The sequence below is a fragment of the Nicotiana attenuata genome, unplaced genomic scaffold (assembly GCF_001879085.1).
Source record: "Nicotiana attenuata strain UT unplaced genomic scaffold, NIATTr2, whole genome shotgun sequence".
NCBI lineage: Eukaryota > Viridiplantae > Streptophyta > Magnoliopsida > Solanales > Solanaceae > Nicotiana > Nicotiana attenuata.
In genome coordinates this window covers 71,996-99,469 of record NW_017672173.1, presented here as the reverse complement: position 1 = coordinate 99,469, position 27,474 = coordinate 71,996, and the positions used below count along the sequence as shown (strand labels likewise).

The following is a 27,474-nucleotide window of genomic DNA, read 5'->3' as shown; positions in this document are numbered from 1 at the left end:
ACGGAAATACACCGATGCATTCAAAACATAAAGACTTCAATTAATGATAAGTATAGAAGAAAATGATTACGAATTTAAACAATCATAGAATACTACTCTCTATCAACTACTCTACCACTAATCCACTACTAAAAACTAGGATTCTCAATGTATGTTTCTGCAATTCTGCTTAATCATCGTACATGTATTATCTTATCTGTCAACTTCATCTCTTGCCACAATCTTGAACTTCCCTGTCTGTTATTGCTGCACACCAAAAATTACCTGTTAACACGAAAATTAAAAACGTTGAAAACTCCACACAACAAAAACAATAATAGTTTATCTTTTGATTTTTCTGCTGGTGAACTTATGAGTTTCTAACTTGAAGTCCTAAAGTTAAGTTCAATAGTTAAGGACACAAGTTCAAAAGTTAAGGACAGTCAGTTCTTAACTTACAGTTACAAGTTCTAAAGTTAAGGACAGGCAGTCCTAAACTTATAGTTACAAGTTCAAAAGTTAAGGACAGGCAGTCCCTAACTTACAGTTATAAGTTCAATTTCCAAGTTCAAAAGTTAAGGACAGACAGTCCTTAACTTACAGTTACACGTTCAAAAGTTAAGGACAAGCAGTCCTTAACTTACAGTTACAAGTTCAAAAGTTAAGGACAATAGGTCCTTAACTTTGACTTACAAGTTCAAAAGTTAAGGACGCTTGGTCTTGAAGTGTGAGTTCCAAGTTCAAAAGTTAAGGACATGTAGCCCTGAAGTCCTGAACTTAGAGTTACAGGTTCAAAAGTTAAGGACATGTAGTCCTGAACTTAGAGTTCCAAGTTCAAAAGTTAAGGACATGTAGTCCTGAAGTCCTGAATTTAAGGACATGAGCAGAAGGGTATTTTCGTCCGGACAGTTAATGTTTATTAAAGCAGTGGCTAAAGACTAAAGACATTTTAAACGGTGGCTTAAAAGTAAATACATATGTTTTTAGTAGCCAACCGTGCACTTCCCCCTCAATTTTCCGAGGGAAAATACAGGTTCCCTTATTGCATGTATTTGGGCCAGCACAATAGCCCATACTGCATAATTTGGGCGCAGAAGACAACAGAGAATGAAAGATCATGAGTAACTATGCTGAACACATCATTCATTTTACACTTTAAAAGATTTTACAAACTGATTAAATATCAACCCATCTATGTGGGAAATTTGACCCCTCATGATTTCCCATAGTTTACATATGAAATTAATTAAAACTAAGCACCACTCCGAAGACTTAACCCAAAAATCATGCGCTTGCATGAAAACACACAGCCAAGGAAAAAAGAAAAACGTTAAATAACAGCCCATAAAAACATTAACTAGACAAAAACAAGTAGCGAGGAGCAATTCTTGTTTTTGTTGCTAATTTAAATACAATAATTTCATCTTTTCAACTATTTAATTTTTCTCCTTATAAGTTTGTTCACTTATGTCCGTCCAATGGAGGAAACATCTGGTGTGACAACTGCTGCATCATTCTCATTTGCCTTAAGGAATGACACCCTACTTACTGAGGCTGATTTAGGCAAAGTAACATTATCCCCTGATTTGGGCTTAGTGTCCAACTTGTCTTCTGATTTGTACTTGTACCAAGATGCCCAATAGAGATAATTTACAAAGTTTAGGCAGCTTAAAATGGCCAAGAACCAATAGAAAAGTTGCAAATTATTTTGATCCAAATCTTGACCAGCCAACCATCCTTTCTTGCTTTGTGAAAATCTTTTGGTCACTGAATTGATAATATCCACAAAAACACTGCTCAAGTAGTACCCAAAAGAGAGTGAAATCCATGTAAAAGAAGTAGACAGTGACCTCATTCCTGCTGGTGCTTCCTTGTAGAAAAACTCAAGCATTCCCACTAAGGTAAACATATCAGCAATTCCAAAAATCCCATATTGAAAAGATAGCCAAAATACATGGATAGGCTCCAATGGATTTTTCAAAGATTGGTGTTTTCTTTTTATCTCAACAAGTGCAGCTATACCCATGGAAATAATAGAAAGGACTAATCCGACGCCGACACGTTGGAGTTGTGTGATGCCAGAGGGATGATTGGTGATTTTTCGAGCAAAAGGAACAAATACAAAATCATAAATTGGTATGAGAATACACATGAAAAGTAATGGAATTACTGGAACTGAAGGTGCTGGAACTTCAAAAGAGCCAAAGTGACGATTCATTCGATAGCCTTGTTGTACTGAAAATGTTTGGAGTTGGGCCAAACACGTGTTCATTAAAATTGTGCTAGCAATTATAGGCAACATTCTTGTTAATATTTTCACTTCTTCTACTTTGGTCACTGTGCAAACTGTCCATTGTGTTGGTTCAACAGTTTTTGGAAGAATTGCAGCTTTGTCTAAGTACCTACATTAATATACTATAACAAGTTAAACTACATTAATCATATAAAAAATTTGCATTATATCAATGTATATAACTTAAATCATACTACATGATTAGAATATGTACACAAATATCATCCGGCTAAGCTCTAGAATTATGTAGTCAATTTTAGTATAATTATTTAGCAATAACCACAGCTACTAATGAGCATCAATTTTCAAAAATAATGACGTCATAACCTCAATCGAATGAGTATTTGGTACTCCCTCCGGTCCAAAATAAGTGATTTTTTGGCCTTTTTCTTGTGGTCCAAAATAAGTGATTTTTTCAGATTTCAAGAATGAATTAATTATTTTTTTCCTACATTGTCCTTGGAGTAAATAGTGTTGGAATATGTGTTAGGAGTGTTTATGAGAGATAGTAAAGGTTAATATGGTCAATTCCATTGCTAATTAATGCTAAAAGATGGATTTCTTAATCTGTGTGAAAACATCCAAAAAATATCACTTATTTTGGACCGGAGGGAGTAACCTATTACTTTAATTGTCACATTGTCCAGTGCAACATTAACGAATTTGTTTAAATTAAGTATTGTAGGATCCAATGTACTTGTGATACTTTTGGGAAATGGCAACTTCTCTTTTGAAAGTGTCTAGTGGGCGTTTGGACATAAGAATTGTAAAATTTCAAAAAAAAAAATGAATTTTTTTTAAGTGAAAATAATTTTGAAAATTAGAGTTGTGTTTGGACATGGATATAATTTAATTTTGGGTTGTTTTTGAATTTTTGTGAGTGATCTGAGTGAAAATAGTTTTTTGGAGTTTTTCAAATTTTCGAAAAATTTCAAAATTCATCTTCAAGTGAAATTGAAAATTTTATAGCCAAACACTGATTCAAAAAAAGTGAAAAATTTTCCAAAAAAATAAAAAAATTCTTATGTCCAACTTTTCAAAAATGGACCCACAAAAATTTATGCACTGGGTTCCCTTTTTCTTCTTCTCTTTTTCCCCAGTTGGGGTCTTTAAATTAAAAACAAGAAATAACAAAATAAAAGCATGAAATCATAGCCGTCAAAAGAAATTAGTGAGATATATAATATGCATTACCTGAATTGATCAGTATGTGCAATTTTTGGCTCTGATGAGTCTGATTCTTTCACATTGATCTCATACAACTCTTCAGGATTTTCTGGTAATTGCAACTTTCGGTTTCTAATTGCCACCTTGATAACCTATATATTATACCATAAATTTGTTTTAGAGATTTTACACCATATATCGTATGTAATTGAAAAAAGTACACGATGCTTAGTTATATTATATAGCTTTAGTTATATTATATAACTGTCATGCAATTAGTCCTGAATAGTGTCATGATTTAATTTATTTTAAGGATTTCCTATTTGACATGTAAAGTTCTGCGCCATGAATATTTGAATAATAAGACTAAATTACATTAAATGATAACATAAAATTATTGCAGGCTTTAAAAGTTTGTTTTAGTCGAACCAAAAAAATAATAATAAAGAAAAAAGAATATGTGAAATTCTTGGAAGTATGATTAATTTCAGAAAATGTAAATTGACCTATGTAGGGGATTTACATTAGGATAGAGGCGAAGTAACATAAATGCATTATGCATATATAATTTGACTATTGCCCTTAATATTTCTATGTTTGCAGTATTTGTTTTACTTAAATTTTTATTTAATAATATTTACACTATCAGTTTACTTTTACTTTTAATGTAAGAGTTTACTGACGATGTAAAATATATTTACCCATCAGGTTACTTATAAGGTATTACATATAAAATTTTATGATTTATATCACTCCTAGTAATTGGTAACCTAGTGAAAATGTTTAGTGACCTACTATGACAAGTAATTATGAACTGACTATATAAAAAAAATATTGCACAGTCGACATATACAACTTAAATCCTTAAACTAATTTCTACGTGAATTTTTTCTTATGTAAATTCGGTGTATTATCTAAGTCTTTTAACTAATCCAATGGAAATCTCTTCTATTGCAGCAAAAAAAAAAAAAAAAAAAAGGGTACTCGCGCTGCAGCTTACATGTAAGGTTTTAAGCATTAATAGGTAACCTCGTATTTTCTCCTTTAATGAGTGTTATGTGATGCAAATGTAGGTTAGTCGGACTCCAAAATAAATATAAGCCCCAAACGAAAAAAAAAAAAAAAAGAAGTAAGGACTCTTTACATATACCAAATAAATAAATAAAGAAAAAAAGGAAGAAGAGAGTGGGAAATTAAACCTGTAATATTCTTGTGAGAGGGCTTTCACCAGGAACTTGAAGTCGGTAGAAAGGCTTTCCAAAGACAAAGATAAGGAAACCAAGGAAAGTACCAACCAAACTAATTAGGAAACCAATCCACCAACCTTTATTAGTGCTAACCCAAACAACGACAGTGACTCCAATTGCTGAACCTGAAACTGAGCTAAGTAACAGCCAATTGAAGTATCTTCCAAGAGCCTTGGCCTCATTTGGATCCTTGTGATCAAACTGGTCAGCACCCAATGCTGGAAGTGCTCCCCTTACCCCACCAGTCCCCAATGCTAACAAGCAAAGTGAACCATAGAATAATAGTCCTATCCCACCTTCTAAACAATTTGACTTGCCACATACTTGTGGTTGCAAACTTGAGTAACGAGCTTGAATTGTCATCAACGTCCATGCCTACATATGAAGAAACTAATATTTTGACGGCTCGTTTGTTAAAAATGAAAAAAAAAATATATTTAATATACTGACCGTCAGCTTATTATTATACAGATCAAAAAATTTCAACCCATTGCGCACCGACCGTTTCATACATCAAGGATGGTCGTAAATGCAACGTCGGAGCCAGAATTTTTATTAAGAGGTATCAAAATATATAAAAGTAAACATACGAAAAAATTAAAGGGAGTCAACGCATAGTATATATGCATACTATAAATTAATTATTATTGAGAAAACTAGTTACTTACAAGTATTTCAGCTGTTCCGAATATGAGAATGGTATGGAATCTGCTGAGGTAAGTATCAGAAATAAAGCCACCAATAATGGAGAGCAAGTACGTTGAGCCCAATAAGTTAGTGACAGTGTTGGCTGAGCCGCTGAGGTCCAAATGCATCTTGAATGAGAAGTATAATACCATACTCACCATGTTTGCTACAAATCCAATGTTATCTAATCCCACAAAACCTACATAGTAAATAATTACGACGAAATCTCAAACATTAATTAACGATCTGCTAACTTCAAAATTTCCCAACGTAGAACAGGAAATAACTCTCTTACCATAGATGAAGGAAGAAGCTCTGAATCCACCTTTTCCTTTAATTTTGTATGAGCTGACAGAATTGTACTCTAACTTTGTACCTTCCTCCTGACAACACATAAAAAGAACCAAGAAAGTTAAATTTTTTTTGTTGGGGGGTGTTAATTAAGGGGTAGGGAGAAGGGGGGAGGGTAGAGGATAGCAATTAAGCACTGACCATTGTTGCAGAAAGTTGAGAGGATTGTCAGTTAGATAGTGAAATAACTGCCAATTCGTGTGTTGTGTATCACTGACTTGTTTTGAGTACTAAAGAAGTTGAATGACAACGTTCTATATAACGTTCACAGCTTGAAATTCGTCGCTTTCTTCCTCTCTCTGTCATGATTAAGATATGGCTGCCATCTAAGTTGGGCTTACCTTTCCGTAATAGCACACAATATGGGTTGTGGGCACTCCGATCCACTAAATTAAAGAACGTATTTTTATTACTTATAACTTTTTATTTCACCAATTCAAAAAGCGAATCCAGGAGGATTTAAGTACTTAGAATATGTGTAATGTATATATTTTAATTTTTTTTCATATTCATACAACATTCAAGTCGATCGAAAATAATAAGTTCAATTGAATCACTAGAACCCCTCTTAAATCTACCGTTGAGTGCTCCAATTATCTGGTTAACTTGCACTATTTTTCTCTCTTTTGGGTTAGGGGTATAGAGGAGGGTCGATTTTAAAATGAAAAAATAATACTGTATAGCCAGAATTAATATGCTATGTTGGTCGGACCAATGATAAATGTACTAAGCAATAGACCAATCTTTGGGGGATTTGCATCAATTCTAAGGTAACATGTTCAACTTAATTATCTAAAATTATTAATGTCCTTTTCATGTTTAACTGTGAATTATATAAGAATATAGGACCTTCACAAGTTTTATGGTTACAGAGGTAAAACATCAAATCAACGTTATGATTTTTTCATGGAAAATTTGAGGTTATGCCAATTATTTCAAGTCCAACTATTTTTCTGTATCTATATGCATTTCTTTGGGATACTGATCGACAAAGTGTCACGCACACGGACTGATGGACATATGCACAATACATACACAGACATAAATTGCATTAAAAAGTTGATTTCTTCATTAAAACAGAAGCTAAAATATGATTGGAGTACTATATGTCCTGCCTTTTAAATGAGAACCTCATTAGTCGTTGGTACGCATCTTGAACACTACTCGTTATTTTTAGTTATATTCAGTATTTACGGTGTCTTCTTTCCCTTATTCTCTGTACGTGTAGAAAACATAACAAAAATATTTCCTCGTCATTAATGTATTTGCTCTTGCAATTGTAGCTTCTCCGATGATTAGATGAATAAACAGAAAGTGTAGTGCTCGTACATTTGATAGTTCTTAATTAAATAATTGTATATAGGGCAAGGGGTTATTGAACAAAGAATTTGTTGGTCCAAGTGAAGTTTGTTTTGAAGATTGATAAAGGAACTCAAGCATTAACCAGGTCCATCCACAGTGTACATAGACACGGGAAGATTCAAGCATAAAGGATGCACGTGAAGGAGATAAGCTTAACTTGTTATATTTGATATCTCCTGATCGAAAAGGTTGCATAATTGATAAAGAGAAGGACTCCTTATTACTCAAAGAGAACACTATCCAAGATAAGGAAGGAGTTAGAAGTTGAGGTTAACTAGAACTCTTCCACCAAGGAAGAGTATAGCATAGGAACTCTAGTTATTTCCTATTCTACTAACTCTATAAATTACAGGATGTTCTCACTCTATAGGCAGGCACACACAAAAGCTGAAGTTAAATGTGAATTGAGAGCAAAATAGCAAGGCATTTTGCAAGCAATTCTTGTGTGATTCATGTGTGCGAACCTGAAGCTACATGAACCAGATAGAAGAACCAGTTCCAAGTGTCTGTATTTTATTCTAGTTTCATTGTAGTAGGTGGTTTTCAAATTGTACCTTTCAGCTTTATCTAGAAGTAATTGTATTAGGTACTCTGAGGAAGTTAGAGCTAACTTGAAGTTGTCGCAACAGTTAGAGGCTAGTTGCCACAACGGGATTAGAGGTAATCCTTAAGTTTACAAAGAGTTTTTGTAAATGCTGTTTTGGCTCAGTGATTTAGTGAAGTGTTGGGGAAAATCCTGCTGAGTAGTACGTCGTGATTTTTTTACCTTTTGAGCCGGGTATTTTCCATGTAAAAATACTTGTGTTCTTTACTTTTCGCATTTATTGTTTTCGCAATATTAGTATAAGAAACACATAGAAGAACCAGGTCCTTCTATAATCTTTGCATGTGAAAATTGGACACCACACAAATCACCCTCCCTCTTCCCCTTGTGTGGCATTGAAGTATAAAACATTAATTGGTATCAGAGCAGGTTATCCTTGAAGAGGCTAACACCTTAGGAAAAGATCAACATGAGTGCACCACTTAGAAACTAGGAAGGGCAATCCACTGCTAGGCCACCACTCTTTAATGGCCAGTAGTACTCTTGGTGGAAAAATAGGATGAGAGATCACATTATAGGAAAGGACTATGAGCTATGAGACATTGTCACTGATGGACCATTGGCTACCTTGAAGAAAAATGTTGAAGGAGATGTGCCCAAGACAAGATCTGATTGCACTGCTGAGGACTTGAGGAAGTGGGAGAAGAATGCTAAAGCCAGGAAATGGCTTGTTTGTGGACTTGGTCCACATGAGTACAGCAGAATCCAAGGTTGTACCACTGCTGAGCAAATATGGGACACACTGCAAGTGGCTCATGAAGGAACACCTCAGGTAAAGAGATCCAGAGGAACTCTACTGTACTCTCAATATGAGAGTTTTGCTATGAAGGAAGGAGAAACTATTCAAGAAATGTACACTAGGTTCACTATACTAACAAATGAGCTGAAATCTCTTGGAAGGGTTATTCTTGAAGAAGAAAGGGTCGAAAAGATATTGACTAGAGTTTTGCCTATTACTTGGGAGAGCAAAATCACACTGCCATCCAGGAATCAAAGAATATTGCCACTCTCCCACTGGATGAATTGATTGGAAATCTTATTGCCTATGAACTTAGGAGACAGACCATGAAGATGGATGTACCCAAGAAGGAAAGGAGTTTGGCTCTCAGAATCACTGAAGGTTATGATCTGGAAGATGATGAAACGGCCATGATCACCAAAGACTTCAAGAAGTACCTAAGGAGAGGAAAGGGTTCTTCAAGAAGTGGTAGCTACAGCAAATCAAAAGCTCTTGAGAAAAAAACCAATGATGGCTGCTACAAGTGTGGAAAGACTGATCACCACATATGGGAAACTGAGTAGAAGAAGGAAAGAGCTGAACGAAGTAACAAGAAGAAGGAACAGGTTCAACCCAAGAAAAACAACAGCAAAGGATCAACAAAGGTTATGGTCGCTGCTTGGGGAGATAGCTCAGATAAAAGCTCAGATGATGATGATGATGATGAACGAGCACTTATCACTATTGGAGAATCTGATGAAAAAGTTGAGGTAAGTGTTTCTCATCTGAAAGACAAGATTAATTTTTTTTCTAAGGAAAGGTTATCTGAGTTGCTCCTAGAGCTAATTGATGAATTTGAGGATGTAACCAATGAAAAGGAACAACTGTCAAAAGAGTGTGTAGTTTTAAAAGCTAAGTGCAAAAATCTGGAACATACAGCTAGTGAAACTGAAAGTGAAAATGCTGTGTTAAAGAACCAAGTTCATGAACTTGACACATCTGTCCTAGAACTTAGATCTGAAAATCTAAAATTGAAATTAGGAACAGGTAAAAAGATAGTTGATCAAACACAACTCACTTTAGAAGAAAATGTAGGAAAAATGAAAGATGAGTTGTACAAAAGAGATGAGGAGATAAGAATCCTAAAGGAGGGTCTAAGCAAGGTCAAGCATGAGCTAGACAGAACCTGTAAATGGAATAGGTCCTCCGATGCACTTTCATGGCTACAAGAATACCATAGTAGCAATAAAAGAGGACTTGGCTTTGGGAACCCTGCACCTAAGTGGGATCCCAAAAGCAAGTACCTCACACTTCCTGAGAACAAAATTTGCACACACTGTGGTAAAACTGGTCACTATAAAGTAAATGCACTGCAAAAGAAAGGGCAAGTCAAAAGAACAAAGAATTTGTTCAAGGGAAAAATAGGCTGCCAAGTTGGGCTAAAAAGAATTTGATTCATCCTTTTTCCTATAGAAAGGGACCCAAACTAGTTTGGATTCCTAAGACTAACCCCTGATTTCCTTTTGCAGGTCCAAGTGAAGGGTGATCACGCCCAACTACGCATTATAAAAAGGACTAAGCGGTCGTTGCAAATATAATCCGGTTTACAAGTCCGGAGTCGAATCCCATAGAGAACTAAGGCTTAGCTACAGTTGTTCACTATCACCAAGAATACAAGCTTGAACAATTTCTAACTTATAGATATTAAGATTCTTGTGTTTAACTAACTAACTAACAAATTAAAATAATAAATTAACACTAAAGATACTACAGTTTGGAGAAAATATTAAGGAGTTCTAGAGTTATGATTTCCCCAATTGTCGGAATCCTTCCCGCTATGTCTTCTATAATTTCTCCTAAGTATTCTCTGCCGATTGATCACGCCCAACTATGCCTTATAAAAAGGACAATGCGGTCGTTGCAAATATAATCCGGTTTAAAAGTCCGGAGTCGAATCCCAGAGAGAACTAAGGTTTAGCTACAGCTGTTCACTATCACCAAGAAGACAAGCTTGAACAATTCCTAACTTATAGATATTAAGATTCTTCTGTTTAACTAATTAACTAACAAATTGAAATAGTAAATTAACAACTAACGATACTGAGGGTTATAGAAAAGATTAAGGAGGTCTAGAGTTATGATTTCCCCTATTGTCGGAATCCTTCCCGCTATGTCTTCTATAATTTCGCCCAAGTATTCTCTACCGATCATGAGCACTCTTATTACCGTAAATCTCTCCCGAGTAATTACGATAATTTACTAGACGCACTCTCCCGAGCTACGCTAGCTGGCTTTTAATACAGCTCACTTCAGATCGCACCCAAGGCTTCGTTATCCCTAATCCCACCTTTAAACCCTCGGTTATTGATCCCTCATATACTCTGGGAGTGGTGTTGTTCAACAATTACCTAAATATGCACTCTCTCCCGAGTTATGCATACTAAATAGGCACAGCTAATTGAGAGCTCTTCAACCAACCACAATATAAACGTAGTTGAACAAATAGAGAAAAGCTATGGCTCAATTATATAAAAACATAACAAGAATTTATCCTACAAAAGGTTCTATCAAAACTCTAGATAACAAAGTAGCTATTCATAATAGTATGTAAAACTACAATACTAAAAGTCATAACCAACAATGAAATAAATAGGAAGAGGAAGGAAAAACTCGTAGAAGAATTCTCCGCCTTGCTCCCAATGTGTTCTTGCCTCCTTAGGTCGAATCTATGTCTCAAAATATGTCCCCTCTTTGTTCTTGGCCGGCCTCCTTTGTTTAATATAGGGTTTAGGACTTAAAATCCCATGTTTTGCACTTAGTCCCTGAAATTTTCGCTTCCTGCCGCGGTTTTGCCGCGGTCGCGGTGGAACCGCGGCCAAACATGCCCTCTGATTCTTCAGTTGTCCGCGAGTACACTCTGCCGCGGTTCTGCCGCGGTCACAGAAAAACCGCGGTGTTTCACCCTGTTACGTTTGGAATTTGGAACAACATAAAACATGAAAGTTGTAGCTCTTTGAGTTAGCTTTCCAACCATATATTGTGGAGCCCAAATGGAGTTCTGAGAAAAAAGTTATATCTATTTTACTAGACAGTGCGCAATATGCCTCCTCAAGTCTTCGTTCGTACTTAATTATCAAATTTGACCTCCGAACACGATCCCGGCTTAATTCCTTGAGCTTTTACTCAGACTTCAAAGCTTCAAATCACTTAAATTCATTCCATAACATCTATATAGCTCGAAATCACACCTACAAGGCATAAAACACACAATTAGTGCAAAACACTAGCGATTAAAGCGCAAACTCAATTAAAGTGCAGTAAATTCGAGTGTAATAAGCGACTAAAATATGCAATTATAGCCTATCATCAACACCCCACACTTAAACCATTGCTCGTCCTCGAGCAATCAAACTACACTTTTTTTTTATAAGACACGACCTTTTTAAACAATTCTCCTAACTCATCATACCAAGAGTATTTAAAATAGACTAAGCACAAAAGCGTAACATCTTCACCTCAAGATTTGACTCACAAGTACCACGCATTATTCACAACTCACCCACTTACTCTAATATAGAGGTGACTGACATTACCTTTCCTTCATGAATCAAGTGCCCTCACACAACAAAAGAGAGTAGTTCCACACAATAAAATTTAAGAACACTTAGGAACTCAAGATAGAAAGAATTCACTCACTCTCAGAAATAACATTCATATGCCACAAAAGATGCACGATAAGCTTGCCCGTAGTGTACTACTCCACTAATCGAGCTCATTCAATCTTGGATCAATTAGGACTTTATTTGGTTGTAATGTAGGCTACGGGACGGGTAGGATTCATTTAGATATAAGAGTGACTACACCTCCCTAAGCACTTTAATACATATACTTTAACATTCAAACCCCATACTTATGTCAAACCAAAACTCCACCTTCACATCAATGTATATTACCCCATTCTTCTTTAAGAACACTTACATCAAGAGCCACCACTTATCAAGGAATTTTTTTTTCACAAGAATCCAACTATTTTTTTTTCCAATTTAAGTAGCTCTTACTTTTTCAAAACAGTGCACCTTTCTCCTTATTTCATTAGTTCCACTCAAAAGCCAAACCAACCACCCCACACTTTAACTTTTACATAGTTCATAAATAATTCAAGTGTTCATGAGAGGCTACAATGGTTCAAATAGATGGTTAATTCGAACAAATGGGTAAGGCTTGTAATGTGGTTGCCAAAGAAACAGGATTACAGGCTCAAAGGGGTTAACTACGATACATAATAATTAGGCGGATAAAATATACATATCTGGCTCAACAAAGAAATACCTATATCACTTCCAAGACTGAACAAAACTACTATTTCACTTTGCAAACACACAGGGCAAGTTCTAGGCATCAAATGCAATGCACAGAATATAACAAATCCTTACACACACATGGCACATAACTCACTCAGGATTGCACTCATCAAGACACTCTAGTCAAAGCAGTTAAGCAAATTTAAGATCATACAATTTAAGGTACTTATACAAGAGTCAAAAACTGAGCCTAAGCGTCACAACCAAAGTACTCACTATTCTCAAGGAATAACAAATTCAAGAGATATTGCTTTAATTCAAAACACAACACAATGGCTCCTACTCCTAAAAAAAATTAACTACACCCGGTTCAAACAAACCCTTGGAAAAGAACCGCGGAACAAAGAAAAACCAAGGGGTAATTGCTACACTACCTAACAAAAGAAAGTCTTTTTTTTTTCTTTAGACTTAAATCCCTCAAGAAAATTGTCTAATAGATCCATCCTCGGGAAAAGTCCAATCTTTTCTATTAAAAAAATATTCAATTAAACTAACATAACTAAAATAGCATAGAAAGTCACCCAAACAATCTCCTCACCCCACACTTAAAATTATGCATTGTCCCCAATGCACACCATACTAATAAGAGGGTAAAAGAAACTCCCTGGTAGGCCAAAGGCCGAAGCACTAGCAGCTCATGGGGTACTCAGACTTCTCCCGGGCTTGATCCTTCATTCGGGTACCTCACACTTAGTTCCAACCATCTGCTTCGCTGTTGTATCCTTCCAATAGCTTTGCTTTCCATGCTCCTAGAAAATCAAAAATCGGCACTACAAAAATAATACAATAAAAAAAATAAAACAAAGCAGTAAAGCTGGGTTGCCTCCCAACAAGCGCTTGATTTAACGTCGCGGCACGACGCGAATCACTTTTTGCCTCCACTTCGAACTTATAAATTGGACCCCAAGTTTTGATTCTGCTCTATGATCATGCTCTTGGGGTGGTGGAACGAATCTGATTGGCCCAATAAAACAATGTAGTATTCTGCACTTCTTGGCCTTTGGATGATATGTGTATTCCCGACTTTCTGGCAAGAAGCATTCCAGAATGTAGGCACCTTGTTCCTCATTCCTTGACTCGTCATGTGGCTCGTACGACTATATTTCCATATCATCATCCAAACACAATGTGGAAAAATGCCTGGAGTGTGGACCAATGCGCTCAACTACATGAACATTGGGACTGTCTACATTCTTAACACTAATGACAATAGAGTCAACTAAATATGTATCCTCAATATCCTTGGTTGACTCTAGTATCTCTTCTACAACATCGACATCCTCAAAATCTAGTTCGATTGATTGTTGGTGTTCTACTTTGGCCTTCTCCTCTAGCTCATCCTCGTATTTTTTTAAATCATCTAGTATAATGGCAATTTCTGCAGCCAATTCATGCTCATATTGGCTACTATCCACAATATCAACTTGTTGCGCTTTACAAGGTTCAATTAATTTATTCGCTTGCGTCTCCAAGTTGTGAATAGTTGCCTCTTGCCTTTGTATCTGTCGTGTTCTCTTATGATATAGTTCCATGCAACACTTTAACATATCTTTGATCTCTTTCCGGTCATCATCCCTGGGTTCTTTGTTCCTATTAACTTCACAAGAAAAAGAAGAACCATCAAAGTAAGGGGTTGGGGGAAGATAAGAACTATAAGCACAACCATGAAAGTGACCATCTTGACCACCACACATATCACACACATTCCACATATAAGATTGAGTTGGTGCACATATAATCCGGTTTACAAGTCCGGAGTCGAATCCCATAGAGAACTAAGGCTTAGCTACAGTTGTTCACTATCACCAAGAATACAAGCTTGAACAATTCCTAACTTATAGATATTAAGATTCTTGTGTTTAACTAACTAACTAACAAATTAAAATAATAAATTAACACTAAAGATACTACAGTTTGGAGAAAAGATTAAGGAGGTCTAGAGTTATGATTTTCCCAATTGTCGGAAACCTTCCCGCTATATCTTCTATAATTTCGCCTAAGTATTCTCTACCGATCATGAGCGCTCTGCGTGTTGTAATTCTCTCTCGAGTAATTACAACAATTTACTAGACATACTCTCCCGAGTTACGCTAGATGGCTTTGATTATAGCTCACTTAGATCACACCCAATATTTCATTATCCCTAATCCCACCTTTAAACCCTTGGTTATTGATTCCTCACATACGTCGGGAGTGATGTTGTTCAACAACTACCTAAATATGCACTCTCTCCCGAGTAATACATACTAAATAGGCACAGCTAATTGAGGGCCCTTCAATCAACCACAAGAATAATATAGTTGAACAAATAGAGAAAATACTACGGCTCAATTATATAAAAACATAACAAGAATTTATCCTACAAAAGGTTCCATCAAAATCCTAGATAACAAATTAGCTATTCATAATAGTATGTAAAGCTACAATATTAAAAGTCATAACCAACAATGAAAAATAGGAAGAGGAAGGAAAAACTCGTAGAAGAATTCCCCGCCTTGCTCCTATTGTGTCTCTGCCTCCTTAGGTCGAATCTGTGTCAAAAATTGGTCTCTTCCCCTCAAAATACCATTTTTCCATGTATATATACCAAGTAGGGTCGGGACCAAACAATTATACCTTCTCCTACGCGAAAAAGGACAAGTTTCTAGGCCTGGACGTCCGCGGCTGCGGTCCGGGCGCGGTACTTTCCCAGTGTACTGCCTCAGTCCGCGTCAGGTCCGCGGTCTCGGTTTCGACCGCACTTTTCACCCTGCTCCATTTGGAATTTCGAAAAACCTAAAACATGAAAGTTGTAGCTCTTTCAGTTAGCTTTCCAACCATATATTGTGAAGTCCAAGTGGAGTTCTGTGAAAAGTTATGCGCATTTTACTGGATAGTGCGCAATATGCCTACTCGATTCTTCGTTTTGTTGCTCTATCATCCGTTGATCCCCGAATACAATCCCGGCTTAATTCCTTGGTCTTTTACTCAGACTTCAAAGCTCCAAATCACTTTAATTCATTCCATAACATCTATATAGATCGAAATCACTCCTACAAGGCATAAAACACACAATTAGTACAAAATACTAGCGATTAAAGTGCAAACTCAACTAAAGTGCAGTAAATTAGAGTGTAATAATCGACTAAAATACGTAATTATAGCCTATCATCATAGGGGAGCAGCCAAATATGGTACATGGATAGCGGTTGCTCAAAGCATATGACAGGAAGCAAGAACCAGTTCCTTTCACTTGAGGACCTTAAAGGAGGTAATGTCTCTTTCGAAAATGGAAAGAAAGGTGAGATCATTGGGGTTGGCAAGGTAGGTAAGACTGACTCTCACTCTATTGAGAATGTCTACCTGACTGATGGACTGAAGTACGGTCTAATAAGTATTTCACAATTGTGTGATAGAAGTAACATGGTTGCATTCACCTCTAAAAAATGTTTTGTCATTAATCTTATCACCGACAAGATAGTTTTGCAGGGAAAAAGAGTGAACAACATATATATTGTGGATCTGTCCACACTCTCACATAATGAACTCACTTGTTTAAGTGTGTTGGATAGTGATCCCCTCCTTTGGCACAAAAGACTTGGACATGCCAGTCTAAGTCAACTCAACAAACTACTCTCCAAGGACTTGGTGATAGGACTGCCTAACATTAAGTTCAAGGAGATAAAGTTTGTGAGACTTGTGCAAGGGGGAAGCAGGTAAGATCCTTTTTCAAAAGCAAGAAAATGGTAAGCACCACCAAAACGATGGAACTGGTTCATATGGATCTTTGTGGACCAATGAGAACATTGAGCAGGGGTGGTAAGAGATATGTTATGGTGCTTGTTGATGATTACTCTAGGTTTACTTAGACACTGTTTCTAACATCTAAAGATGAATCATTTGACATGTTCGCTTCTTTTGTTAGAAAAACTCAAAAACAACTAGGTAATCAACTTGCAACAATTAGGTCAGATCATGGTACTGAATTTAAAAATGCTAAATTTACTGAATTTTTTGATGAGCATGGCATAGATCATAATTTTTCTGCTCCTAGAACTCCACAACAAAATGGAGTAGTTGAAAGAAAGAAGAGGACATTGGAAGAAATGGCTAGGACTATGCTTCTTTCTAGTAAACTGTCCCATAGTTTTTTAGCAGAAGTTGTGAACACTGCATGTTATATCATAAATAGGTGCATGACTAGACCTTTTGTTGAGAAGACTCCCTATGAGTTACTTAAAGAGAGAAAGACAAATATATCACATCTTAGGGCATTTGGATGCAAGTGCTTTGTGCACAATAATGTAAAGACTCCCTAGGTAAGTTTGATCCCAAAAGTGATGAGGGGGTATTCTTGGGATATTCTTCACATAGTAAAGTTTAAAAGATCTATAACAAAAGAACTATGTGTGTAGAAGAAAGTGTACATGTAGTTTTTGATGAAACTAACATTCTTTCTGAGAGGCAGGAACAAGAAGATGAAGCAATTGGGCTGGTAAGAAACTCAAATGAAACCACAGCCCAAACTGAAGCTGCACTAGAGGAAGGAATAGGTGATGGAACGGGTTCTTCTACCCGGGGCAACCTGATAGAGGGAACTGAGCAAAGAAGAACTGATCCTCAAACCTTGAGGGAACCTGTCCATGAACCTGTTCCTCAGCAACAAAGCACTGAAGGAACATCTAGGGGAAACCATCTGGTTGTGAAACCTTACAAGTACCAAAGTTCTCATCCCATTGAGAACATAATTACTGATCCAACCTTTGGAATCAAAACGAGATCTTCTTTGAATAATCTTTGTGCTTTTGATGCCTTTCTATCTCTTATTGAACTTTAAAATGTTATTGAGGCTTTGTAGGATGCAGACTAGGTGAATGTTATGCAAGACGAACTCAACCAATTTGAGAGAATTCAAGTTTGGCATCTGGTACCAAGACCCAGGGACAGATCAGTAATTGGAAAAAAATGGGTCTTCAAAAACAAACTTAATGAAGATGGAACAGTTACGAGGAATAACGCAAGATTGGTGGTTCAAGGATATAGTCAAGAGGAGGGCATAGACTATGATGAGACCTTTGCTCCAGTTGCAAGATTGGAAGCAATTAGACTCCTCATAGTACTTGCTGCTTACATGGAATTCACTCTCCATTAGATGGATGTCAAGAGTGCCTTCCTCAATGGCTATCTAAAGGAAGAAGTGTTGGTCAAGTAACCTCCGGGCTTTGAAAGCAAGGAATATCTTGACCATGTGTACAAGCTTAACAAGGCACTTTATATGCCCAAGCAGGCTCCAAGAGCATGGTATGAAAGACTATCAAAATTTTTGCTTGAGCATGACTACAAGAGAGGTAAAATTGACAATACTTTATTCTTGAAAGAAAAAGGTAAATATCTCTTGTTAGTTCAGATATATGTTGATGATATAATCTTTGGAGCAACTACTGACAAGTTAAGTAAAGAATTTGCTAAACTAATGGGGAGTGAATTTGAAATGAGTATGATAGGTGAGCTTAATTTCTTTTTAGTCTTACAAATTAAACAAAACTCAAATGGAAGTATGATCCATCGGCAGAAATATGTAAAAGAGTTGCTTAAAAGGTTTAAAATGGAAGATTCCAAAGACCTTGACACTCTTATAGCAACAGCCACAAAATTGGATATAGATGAACCTGGTTCATCTGTTGATCAGAAGTTGTATAGGGGAATGGTTGGTTCTTTGTTATATCTCATTGCCAGCAGACCTGACATTGTTTTAGTATAGGCCCTTGTGCTCGATTTCAGGCAAGTCCAAAGGAGTCTCACTTGACTGTTGTTAAGAGAAACTTGAGATACCTAAAAGGCACCACTAACTTTTGTCTATGGTATCCAAAATGCAGTAATCTCAACTTAGTGGGATATGCTGATACTGATTATACAGGTTTTCTTGTGGATAGAAAGAGCACCTCAGTTATGGCACACTTTCTTGGCTCATGTCTTGTCTTGGGCTGCCAAAAAGCAAAATTGTGTGGCCCTATCTACTGGTGAAGCTGAGTATGTTGTTGTTGCCTCATGTTGTACTCAATTATTGTGGATCAAACAGCAATTAATGGATTTTGGAATTGATGTAGGTTGTATCCCCATATTCTGTGATAACATTAGTGCAATTAGTATGACCAAGAATCCGGTTCATCATAAAAGAACTAAGCACATAGATGTTAGGCATCATTTTTTGAGATACATCTATGAGAAGGGTTTGATCACTGTGGAATTTTGTGCTACTGACAAGCAAATAGCTGGCATCTTCACAAAAGCTCTAAGTAGAGATCACATTAAAAGGAACAGGTTAGAATTAGGGATGATTAAGATCACCTAAAAGGAACCAGTTCTAACAAAAATTGGTTAGAAAATTATGAATTTTTGTACATAATTAGATTAGATTTTGCTCAATCTCATACTTTCATCAGTATACTCTTGTTCCATGTGCTAAAATTACTCATTAATCTCTAATATTATTATCTCTATTTTCTCGGAAAATTCAGACTTACACAAGAGATTTCTCAGTGAAGAACCTGGTTCATCAAGATTACTTGGTACGTATCCTCCACTCTGCATATTATAATTATATTTGGATTATGATTAAGATGAGAGTCTCATTTATTCCCAAACCCTTTTGATCTTATCCGTTATGAATTGAACCAGTTTCGTTCAAAAAGAGTCCAAAACCGCATTAAGTACCTAGATTCTAGGGACACTCTTCAACGTCTTTTCAAACTGAATTTCAGTTTGATAAGACTTAAAAGGCTGCCGTTACCCAATTAAAACCCCTTCTTAAATTGATGCCTTAGCATTTCTTCACTTCTAATTCCCAAGCCGTCAAAATTCTCTCCATCTTCTCTCATCTTCGAAACACACTCAAACTCATCTTTTCTCATACCTAAGCACAAAAATGTCTAACCCCTCTGAGAATCCCTCATCACCACCCAAGAAAATCACACCCACACTATCTATTACACCTTCAACCACACCCATCTCTAAGAAAGGAAAGGTAAGGATGATGTGTCACGACCCATTTTCCATAATAGGTCATGATGCCGCCTGACACCGTTGTCAGGCCAGCCGATGCGGAATGTGATTAAGTTCTCATTTTACTTTAGCCAAAGACGGTTATACTAGATTTTCAAATTTAAAGATAAGACCAGTAAAGATCATAAAGTGCTAAAATAGCGATACAACCCCAAAGAAAAATATCTACTACAGTGTGTGCCAGAACCTGGTGTCACAAGCTACGGGCGACTAGTAGAATATACACAAAAGAATAATACACTATCCTACTGTCTGAATCAGAATAGACAGGAAAAAAAAGTACAAGAAAGGACTTCTTCGGCTGCGGATCGGCATGAAAGAGAAGCAGCTCACCGTAGAAGTCCCCAAGCGTGCTCACTGATGCGCACCAGGGTGATGTCCAGATCCACCAGCCTCAAATCCTGTACATTTAAGTACAGAAGCGTAGTATGAGTACATAAACCACATGTACTCAGTAAGTATCCCGTCTAATCTCGAAGAAGTAGAGATGAGAGGTCGACTTGATACTTACTAAGGTCAAGATAATATAATAATAAAGTGAGATATACAGCATGAAAAATTTCCAATAACACAAGTTTAAGAGAAGAGTCATATTCATGTTCTCGACATAATTAAACTACCAGTTTTCCCTTTTTCATATTAAACAAGTGATCATGTCATATCTAAATATAAGCATATAAATCATGCACAATCATGCCGAGGTCGACGGCCCGCTCCAATAGAAAATAAATTGTGCACTCCCGAGGGTCGAGCGGCACAAACCATAGATGCATCTATTCTCACCTAGGCGATCGGCCCGGTCCATAATCATCAAGAAAATATCAGGAAAGCACATAAGGCTCAATTACATACAAGGGAATTCCTACCAAGACTCAACAAACTCATAAGTTCACTTTTCATTTCCTCAAGTCTCTAGCAAATCATAAATGATCATATTGGCAATTTAAAACAAGAAATATTCCCCAATTAGACATGACGTGGGTCCTAAACTACCCGAACAATTATCATTATAGTAGCTACGCACGGACTCTCGTCACCTAGTACGTACGTAGCCCCCGCATTTAACAACAACTACTCATTTATAATCCTATGGGGAAAATTCCCTCTTACAAGGTTAGAAAGGAGACTCACCTCGCTCCAAAGTGCACTTCCAATGTCCAAGAACGAGCCCAAGTCCTTAATTCGAAGCCGAACAATCCCAAACTAATCAAACGAAGTAAGAACTAGTAAATAAAGGCTTACAAGGTCGAACTCTAACTATTTAGGCAAATTTTCTAACCATTAACACAAGTTTCCTAAATTCCGACCCCGGGCCCACGTGCCCGGATTCCGAGATTTTTCGAAGGAAGTTGTTCTCTATCACCTAAGGATCACAAATATATGATTTCTAGTTCATTACATGGCAAATTTTTATGATAAATTCTTAGTTTTATTAAAACCCTAGGTCTAGCTCAAATTCTTGATTTTTACTAAATTTTTGGTGTTTAATCTACCTAATATACATGTATTTAAGCTAAGGATGAAAGGAAATTACTTACCTTGCCAAGTTATGTGGGAACCCTCTCTTGGAAGAACCCAAATCGCCTAAGTGTAGAGTGAAAAATGAGAGAAATGAGTTTGAGTTCGTATTAAATGAACCCTTCTGCCCCCAGTTATTTTCGCATCTGCGGAAGAGTTTCCGCTTCTGCGGAATTTGGCCGCTTTTGCGGCTATTGGGATTTGGGGCTCGACCGCTTCTGCAGTCTGGGGGCCGCATAGGCGTAACTGCTTCTGCGGTCCCTGGGCCATTTTTGCGGTTTCCCCTGGCCTGCCCCTTCTCCGCTTCTGCGATCTAATGACCGCATCTGCGGTCCCGCTTCTGCAGTCCACGAACCGCAGATGCGGTTATGACAGAAGCAGCAAGCTTCAGTCATTTTCCAAATTCTAACTTCACTCGAGCCTTGCTCGTTTGACGCTCGGGGCTCTCGTGCCGCGCCCGAACATACCTACAAGTCTGAAATCACGAGGCGGACCTACTCGAACCGTCGAAACACTCAAAACAACGCTAAATCGAGGAATCAACCCCAAAACCAAATGAATCAAATCATTGAACTTTAAGTTCTTAATTCTCCTCCAACGGGTCAAAACGCCCTTAAACTACTCGGATTGACACCAAATTTTACGGGTAAGTCTTAACTGATATTTCGGACTTGTACCAAGTTTCGGAATCGAAATCCGAACCCGATACCTAGGAAAACAATGATTTCTTAATTTATTTAAACCTTTGAAACTTTAACTTAACAATTTCACATAAAAATTCATTACTCGGGCTAGGGACCTCGGAATTCGATTTCGGGCATACGCCCAGGTCCCATATTTTCCCACGGACCCTCAGAAATTGTCAAATCATGATTCCGGGTCCGTTTCCCCAAAATGTTGACCGAAGTCAAACTTGGCCTTTTTAAAAAAACTTAAAGAAGCAACTAGACTTATTCTTGCTCAAAACTCTTCTAAATTCCGAACCACCCGTCCCCGCAAGTCATAAATTAGCTAAAGCAAGTGCAGGAAGTCTTATTTAAGGGAACGGGGTTCAAAAATGCAAAACGACCGGTCGGGTCGTTACATTCTCCACCTCTTAAACAAACGTTCGTCCTCGAACGGACATAGAAAAGTACCTGGACTGCTGAATAAGTGGGGATATCTGCTCCGCATGTCCTCCTCGGACTCCTAGGTCGCCTCCTCGACCGGTTGGCCCCTCCACTAGACTCTTACCGCAGAAATCCTCTTGGACCTCAACTGGCGGTCCTGTCTATCAACAATGGCAACTGGCTCCTCCTTGTAGCCTAAGCTCTCATCTAACTGAATGGTACTGAAATCCAACACGTGTGAATGGTCGGCATGATACTTCCGAAGCATCGATACATGGAAGACTGGATGAACTCCCGATAAACTGGGAGGTAAAGCAAGCTCATAGGCAACCTCTCCAAATCGCCTCAACACCTCAAAGGGGCCAATAAACCTTGGGCTTAGCTTGCCCTTCTTCCCAAACCTCATAATGCCCTTCATTGGCGAGACTTTCAAGAGAACCTTCTCGCCAATCGTGAATGATACCTCACGTGCCTTCTGATCTGCGTAACTCTTCTGCCTGGACTGAGCTGTGCGGAGCCTCTCCTGAATCAACTTTACCTTATCCAAGGCATCCTGTACCAAATCTGTGCCAAGTAACTTAGCCTCACCGGGCTCAAACCACCCAATAGGAGAACGACAACGCCGACCATACAATGCCTCATACGGGGCCATCTCTATGCTGGACTAATAGCTATTATTGTATGCAAACTCCGCCAAGGGCAAGAACTGATCCCACTGCCCTCCAAAGTCGATCACACATGCTCTAAGCATATCCTCCAAAATCTGAACAGTCCGCTCCGACTGCCCGTCGGTCTGAGGATGGAATGCCGTGCTGAGCTCTACGCGAGTCCCCAACTCACTCTGAACAGCTCTCCAGAAATGGGAAGTGAACTGAGGGCCTCTGTCCGATATGATGGAAACCGGCACACCGTGCAACATGACTATCTCCCGAATGTAAATCTGAGCATATCTCTCCGCCGTATAGGTAGTCGCTACCGGAATGAAGTGGGCCGACTTGGTCAACCTATCCACAATAACCCACACTGAATCAACCTTCCGCTGAGTCCGCGGCAACCCAACCACGAAATCCATAGTAATGCGCTCCCACTTCCATTCCGGAATGGGCATCTGCTGAAGAAGGCTACCTGGCCTCTGGTGCTCATATTTGACCTGCTGGCAATTCAAACATCTAGCAACATACTCCACTATGTCCTTCTTCATCCTCCGCCACCAGTAGTGTTGTCTAAAGTCACAATACATCTTCGTGCCACCCGGATGAATGGAATACCTCGAACTGTGGGCCTCCTCTAGAATCCTCTCTCTCAAGCCATCAACATTAGGAACACATACACGGCCCTGTAGCCGTAACACACCATCCTCGCCAATAGAGATCTCCTTGGCACCTCCCTGAAGTACCGTATCTCTGAGGACCGCCAAATGTGGATCATCGAACTGTCGGGCCTTAATCTGCCCCAATAACGAAGACTGAGCAACCACACATGCTAGAACTCGGCTGGGCTCCGAAATGTCCAACCTCACAAGTCTGTTAGCTAAAGACCGGATGTCCAAAGCTAATGGTCTCATCTCGGCAGGAATGAACGCCAAGCTGCCCATACTCTCCGCCTTTCTGCTCAAGGCATCCGCGACCACATTCGCCTTACCTGGATGATAAAGAATGGTAATGTCATAATCCTTTAGTTGCTCAAGCCACCTGCGCTGCCTCAAATTAAGATCATTCTGCTTGAACAAATGCTGCAAGCTACGATGGTCGGTGTAAACCTCACATGACACACCATACAAATAATGCCTCCATATCTTGAGAGCATGGACAATCGCCGCCAACTCTAGATCGTGCATAGGGTAATTCTTCTCATGAACCTTCAGCTGACGTGAAGCATATGCAATAACTCGCCCCTCCTGCATCAATACACATCCCAAGCCAACGCGAGAAGCGTCGCAATACACTGTATACATCCCTGAACCGGAAGGCAATACAAGAACTGGTGCCGTAGTCAAAGCCGTCTTGAGCTTCTGGAAGCTCTCCTCACAATCATCGGACCAACAGAACGGGGCACCCTTTTGGGTCAATCTGGTCAGAGGTGATGCAATAGATGAAAAGCCCTGCACAAATCGCCGGTAATAACCTGCTAACCCCAAGAAACTCCTGATCCCGGTCACTGAAGTAGGACGTGGCCAACTCTGAACTGCCTCAATCTTCTTGGGATCCACCTTAATACCCTCCCCTGACACTACATGCCCCAAGAATGCTACTGACTCCAGCCAAAACTCACACTTAGAGAACTTAGCATAAAGTTGCTGCTCTCGCAAGGTCTGAAGCACTACTCTCAAATGTTGCTCGTGCTCCCCCAGGCTACGTGAGTATATCAGGATGTCGTCAATGAAGACGATGACAAAAGAATCAATATAAGGCCTGAACACCCTGTTCATCAGATCCATAAATGCCGCTGGAGCATTAGTCAAGCCGAAGGACATCACCAGAAACTCATAGTGACCATATCTAGTCCTGAATGCGGTCTTCGGAACGTCTGAATCCCGAATCTTCAACTGATGATACCCTGACCTCAGGTCGATCTTAGAGAACACCCTAGCACCCTGGAGCTGGTCAAACAAATCATCAATACGGGGTAATAGATACTTGTTTTTGATGGTGACTTTGTTCAACTGGCGGTAATCAATGCACATCTGCATAGTCCCATCCTTCTTCTTCACAAATAGCACTGGTGCACCCCAAGGCGATACACTGGGCCTAACAAACCCTTTAGCTAACAACTCCTCCAACTGCTCCTTCAGCTCCTTAGGAGCCATACGGTACGACGGGATAGATATAGGCTGAGTTCTTGGAGCCAAATCAATACAGAAATCAATATCACGATCTGGTGGCATGCCTGGAAGATCAGAAGGAAAAACATCGGCGAACTCTCGGACTACTAGCACTGAATCAATCGTCGGGGAATCTGCGATGGTGTCTCGAACATAAGCTAAGTAGGCCAAACACCCCTTCTCAACCATGCGCTGAGCCTTCAGGAAGGAAATGACCCTGCTAGGCGTATCAACTATGGAACCCTTCCACTCCAATCTCAGCACCCTGGCATCGCTAGAGAAACAGTCTTGGCATGGCAATCTAGAACGGCGTGATGTGGAGATAACCAATCCATGCCCAGGATAACCTCAAAATCGATCATATCGAGCAACAGAAGATCTGCTCTAGTCTCAAGACCACAGAAAGTAACCACACAAGACCGGTAAATCCGGTTCACAACCACAGAATCACCCACAGGAGTGGACACATGAATAGGAACACCCAAAGGCTCCGGAGAAATAGCCAGGAAACGAGCAAACAGAGATGATACATATGAATAAGTAGACCCTGGATCAAATAACACCGATGCATATCTACCGCTGATGGAAATAATACCTGTGATGACGGCATCTGAGGCCCATGCATCTGGCCTGGCTGGAACGAGCGTANATACCTGAAGGCCCACTAGAAGAAGCCTGAATAGCCGGCGGGCGGTAAGAACTCTCCGGCATAGCACTGAAATAAGAATCGGAAGACTCCGGAGGACCTCAATACCCACTGGATGAACCCTGAATAGCTGGCGAGCGATAAGAACTCTCTGGCATAGCGCTGAAATAGGAGCGCGCTGGAGCACCCCGAGCCGGTGGTGGTGCTGGAACTGGGGGCCTACTGGGCTGACCCCTCCCAAAGTGACCTCTGCCCCTGGCTGGGGCGCCTCTGAACTCTCCTGAGAATCTGGCCCTCTTATCCTGCTGCATCTGCTCTCTACCCCTCAAATGGTAACCCTCAATCCTGCGGGCAATCTCAAGTACTAGCTGATATCCAGTGCCCATCTCTACCTCACGAGCCATACCCGACCGGATAGTGGGATGTAACCCCGCAACAAACCTCCGTACTATCTCTGCCTCTGTGGGGAGTATCATGAGTGCATGGCGAGACAACTCAGAGATCCTCGCCTCATAGTCGGTCACTGACATATGACCCTGACCCAGATACTCAAACTGATGACGCAGCTCTTCCCTCTCAGAGGGTGGAATGTACCGATCAAGGAACAACTGAGTGAACTGACCCCAAGTGAGGGGAGGAGCGCCTGCTGGCCTGCTAAGTAAATAAGACTGCCACCATCTACGGACCCTGCCCTCCAGGTGAAAAGTAGTGAAGTCGACTCCATGCGACTCCAATATCCTCATGTTGTGCAGTCTATCCCTGCACCTGTCAATGAAATCCTGGGCATCCTCATGACGCTCGCCCCCGAAGACTGGAGGGTGCAACCTGGTCCATCTGTCTAACAACTTCTGCGGATCGCCGTCCACAACTGGCTTGGGCTGGGGTGCCGCTGCAGCAACTGGCTGAACCCCCTCCGCGAGTAGTGCACCCGGAGTATGATAAACTGCGGCTGTATGACCTGGAGCCTGTGTGGTAGGGGTCTGTGCTCCCCCTCCTACCTGTGAGGTAGCTGGATCTGCTGGGAATAAACCAGCCTGAGTTATAGTGTCCCTGAACCGAAGCATACGGCCCATGACCTCCTGGAATCCCGGCGCAGTCATGAAATCCACCGGAGTAGGCACAGCTGCGGGCGCCTCGCCCTGCTCCTCAATAATGGGATCCATCGCAGGGTCTGCTGGTGGTGCAACTGGAATAGCTTTGGGACGCCCTCGTCCCCTACCACGGGCCGGTGCCTTCCCCCGGCCTCTACCTCGGCCTCTAGCAACGAGGGGGAGCAGCTCCTCCCGGGTCCGGAACGTCGGCGGTACGAGTCCTCACCATCTGTGAGAGAATAGAAGAGGAAATTTAGTACACTGACCACTACACGATGGAAAATGAATAAAGAGTAGTCTTTCCTAACACCCTATAGCCTCTTGAAGATAAATACAGACGTCTCTATACCGATCTACAAGACTCTACTAGGTTTGTCCATAACTTGTGAGACCTACGTGAACCTAGTGCTCTGATACCATGTTGTCACGACCCATTTTCCATAATAGGTCATGATGGCGCCTGACACCGTTGTCAGGCC

The 27,474-nt window shown here is 39.6% G+C and overlaps 1 protein-coding gene across 2 annotated transcripts; it reads right to left on the bottom strand.

The window, feature by feature from the left end:
- Window positions 1-1,101: 1,101 nt before the first annotated feature.
- Window positions 1,102-6,013, bottom strand: LOC109212154 (protein NRT1/ PTR FAMILY 4.5-like). 2 transcript variants are annotated; one of them, XM_019375772.1, is made up of 6 exons: window positions 5,866-6,013; window positions 5,669-5,756; window positions 5,355-5,572; window positions 4,639-5,061; window positions 3,467-3,591; window positions 1,106-2,381 (listed from the first exon to the last, which is right to left on the bottom strand). In XM_019375772.1, the coding sequence occupies exons 1-6, from the start codon at window positions 5,866-5,868 to the stop codon at window positions 1,445-1,447; spliced, it is 1,794 nt and encodes a 597-aa protein (XP_019231317.1). In that variant the 5' UTR covers window positions 5,869-6,013; the 3' UTR covers window positions 1,106-1,444. The 2 variants fall into 2 exon arrangements, with proteins under 2 accessions (XP_019231318.1, XP_019231317.1); XM_019375773.1 differs by lacking the exon at window positions 5,866-6,013 and having other exon boundaries at window positions 1,102-2,381; window positions 5,669-5,783.
- Between the last annotated feature and the right edge of the window lie 21,461 nt (window positions 6,014-27,474).